General features: G+C 43.5%; 1 protein-coding gene across 1 annotated transcript; it reads left to right on the top strand.

The window, feature by feature from the left end:
• Nucleotides 1-1,802: 1,802 nt before the first annotated feature.
• LOC127811839 (uncharacterized) lies at nucleotides 1,803-2,855 on the top strand. Its single transcript, XM_052352024.1, has one exon. The coding sequence runs from the start codon at nucleotides 1,803-1,805 to the stop codon at nucleotides 2,853-2,855; it is 1,053 nt and encodes a 350-aa protein (XP_052207984.1).
• The last annotated feature ends 297 nt before the right edge of the window (nucleotides 2,856-3,152 follow it).

Raw genomic sequence — 3,152 nt, 5'->3', positions numbered from 1 at the left:
TGCAAAACGTTGTACTATTACTTTAGTGTGAGTTTTACTTGTTGTAAAAGGGAGCCTAAATGATCCCTAGATTTTCAAGTTGTATTATGGCTTTTCAGATGGTTTTTGTGTTAAAAGCTTATAGTGGAAGCCTTAAATATCTAGCTTATGGTTTTATAAAGCTTTCAGGTTCGATCCTTGCTTCTGTTGGCAAAGGCTTCCATAAACGCCCTTTGATTACCATACGGTTGCTAGCGTCATCATGCATCTTTGTATGTGTACCTTGGAAAAAGAAAAGTGGGGCGTTACAGTTGGTATCAGAGCTGGATTTACATAACTCGATTAAGTTTTCTTACATGATTGACTTTGAGGATGTTTTTGGTTAAATACAGGAAATGGACCCCAACGTAGTTGAACATCAAAACCAGCGCATTATCATGGGGTGGTGGACCATGCAGTTAGGGGGAGTGTATATGATCCCTGGAGATGCCTTAGGAGATTTTCTTGATGCTGTATCACCTATCATCATGGAGCTTCCACCGGACGTAGTGGTGCCGCATCTGGCAGGACTCCAAGTAGCCTACTTAGTTTCCCTACTCACCCCCGAGTGGAAGGATGCAGGAAATCATCTCATCATCCATGAGGTTCACCCCGATTTCATAGCTTTCATGGACCGCTTACGTGAGGTCGAGGCTCTCATGGCTGATCAGGTTATGCCTGCGCTTGTGGAGGTACCCGTGCAAGAGCCCGAGGAACGTGCCCTGACACCCCCATCTGGGTCCGAGGACGAGGAGTGATGACGGTTGGAGGTGTAGGAAGATAATTTTTGGTTCACGTAAATTTTGGAAATGTATATAAGGGAAGTAGAATAGTGGCGGATATGGCTTATACATATGTATACATAAAATAGCGATAGTGGCGGATATGGCTCATATGTATGTATACTTAGAATAGAAGGGTAGGCAGGTCGTGGTAAGGGAATGAACCTCTATGTGTGTATAAATAAAAGGTGGTGATGTAATATACAAGATGTTATAGTCGTACTAATCTTGATGGTTTATGGTGACAGGTTATGTAAAACATAAGGAAGAAGGAACCCGAAGGAATGACACCTAAACCCGATGAGAAAGTGGATTAAGGAAGGAAAGAGTAAGTTGGTCGTTCGGTAGGTTAAACTACTCTATTGCCATAACTAAGAAGCATATTGGATTTTGGCAGGTAATTTTGGTTTGACATATAAAGTTCTAGTTATTGCTTCTTGGAACTTGATGGTTATTATTTCTTGGAAATTGGTGGTTATTGTACCAAGAAGTTGATGATTGTTACTTTCCAAAAAAAAAAAAGGGGAAGAAGAAGAAGTGATGGTTATTGCTTTGGAGATGTGATGGTCATTATCATTTGGAGATTTGTTGACTGCTCTTTAGGAATTTGATGAACTAGGACTAACCGATCTTATTTAGGATGCCTTGAGTAATGGTTTGTGAAATGAACAAGTGATTGCAGGTGAAGGATTAGAAACCTTGAGGATTTTGGACAAACTAACTTGGAAGGTTGTTGATGTTATAGGAATTTTGGGAATGTATTGTAAATCTAAGGGCCCCGAGTATGTAGTAAGAACCATAAGAGATTGTTACAATATGGAATTTGGGACTTGGGGATTTGCATGGCTTTATAAGACCCCTCATATGGGTATGGATAGGTGGGTGATTGTCATATAAAAGGTTAGGACGAGTGGTTGCATGCTTTATTTTATTGACTGGGTGTATATATTTGGGAGAATATGTTTATAAATTGTCCTTGAAATTTATTGTAAATGGTTTCAGATGGTAAACACTCGCCGAACCAGGAACCCTAGGCGTAGAAACAACGTTCGAGAGGAGGAGATGCAGGACCAGCACGAGGAAGGGACGGAGATGCCCCAAGGTAACCCACTGCCAGAAGGGAACCAAGGAGGAGGAACTCGTATGGATCAAATGGAACGAGTCTTGGGAAGTATGGTCACCCTTATGCGAGGAACACAACCAGCGGGTCAGGTTATCCCCCGAAATCCTAATGTTAGCGACAGGTTCCAGCGGTTAAACCCGCATGTTTTTCAAGGAAAGGCAGGGACTGACCCCTGTGAGAGTGAGTTTTGGCTGGAGCAGGTCGAAAAGATCTTTGACTTTATTGGCTGTGAGGAGGAGGATAAAGTTGGTTGTGCAACATTTATGCTTCGTGATGAAGCTGACCAGTGGTGGAAAATGATGCAGAGAACCCTACAAGGTCCTGAAGGACGAGGTACGCCAGTTACTACATGGGTGCAGTTTAAGGAACTTTTTAATACGAAATACTTTCCTTTGTGTAAGAAAATGGAGAAAGGTCGGGAGTTCATGAATCTAAAACAAACTGGGGACATGTCCGTCGCCCAATACAAGGATCACTTCACAAGGCTGATCAAGTATATGCCTATATACAACCTGGACGAGGAAGCCAAAGCGCAGAAGTTCCTTGGAGGACTGAAGTGGAAGATTCAACTAGCCTTAAGCTCCTTAGGGACACGCACCTATGCAGAAGTGGTGCTGCAAGCCTTGACGGTAGAAAGCAACTTTCGGCGAATGGAGACTTTGGGAACGGAATTTCGTGGGCCCGGGGATGGAAGGTTGGGAAGAAAGCATGACTTGGGGACTCAAGGGAGGAAGTTCAAGACCAAAGGTTCATGCCCGAAATGTCAGAAATATCATCCAGGGAAGCCTTGTGGGACAGGAGCCCAAGGATGCTATTCTTGTGGAGGAACTGGCCACGTGGCTCGGGATTGCCCAAAGGGGATCGTGTGTTTCACTTGCCAGAAGCCTGGTCATATCTCTCGCGACTGCCCTCAAAAGAAAGGTATTGTTTAATTCAGGGCGAATAAAGGAAGCATGGAGCCACAACGGGGACGCGTATTTAGTTTAACGAGAGAAGACGCCAGTGCCAACCCATCAATAATACAAGGTACAATGATCTTTCTTGATACGCCGGTGCAAGTATTGATAGACCCAGGGTCTACTCATTCATTTGTATCGCATGCATTGGCACGTTGTTTAAAATTGGAATTGGGAGAACTAGGGTGTCCCATGATAGTATCTACCCCTTTTGGAAAACAAGTAGAAACACATACAGGCTATGGGGATGGACGGATCGTATTGGGGAATAAT

The sequence above is a fragment of the Diospyros lotus genome, chromosome 10, assembly GCF_014633365.1.
Source record: "Diospyros lotus cultivar Yz01 chromosome 10, ASM1463336v1, whole genome shotgun sequence".
Lineage (NCBI taxonomy): Eukaryota > Viridiplantae > Streptophyta > Magnoliopsida > Ericales > Ebenaceae > Diospyros > Diospyros lotus.
The sequence above is the reverse complement of the archived record's forward strand: the minus strand, read 5'-3'. Positions and strand labels throughout refer to the sequence as shown.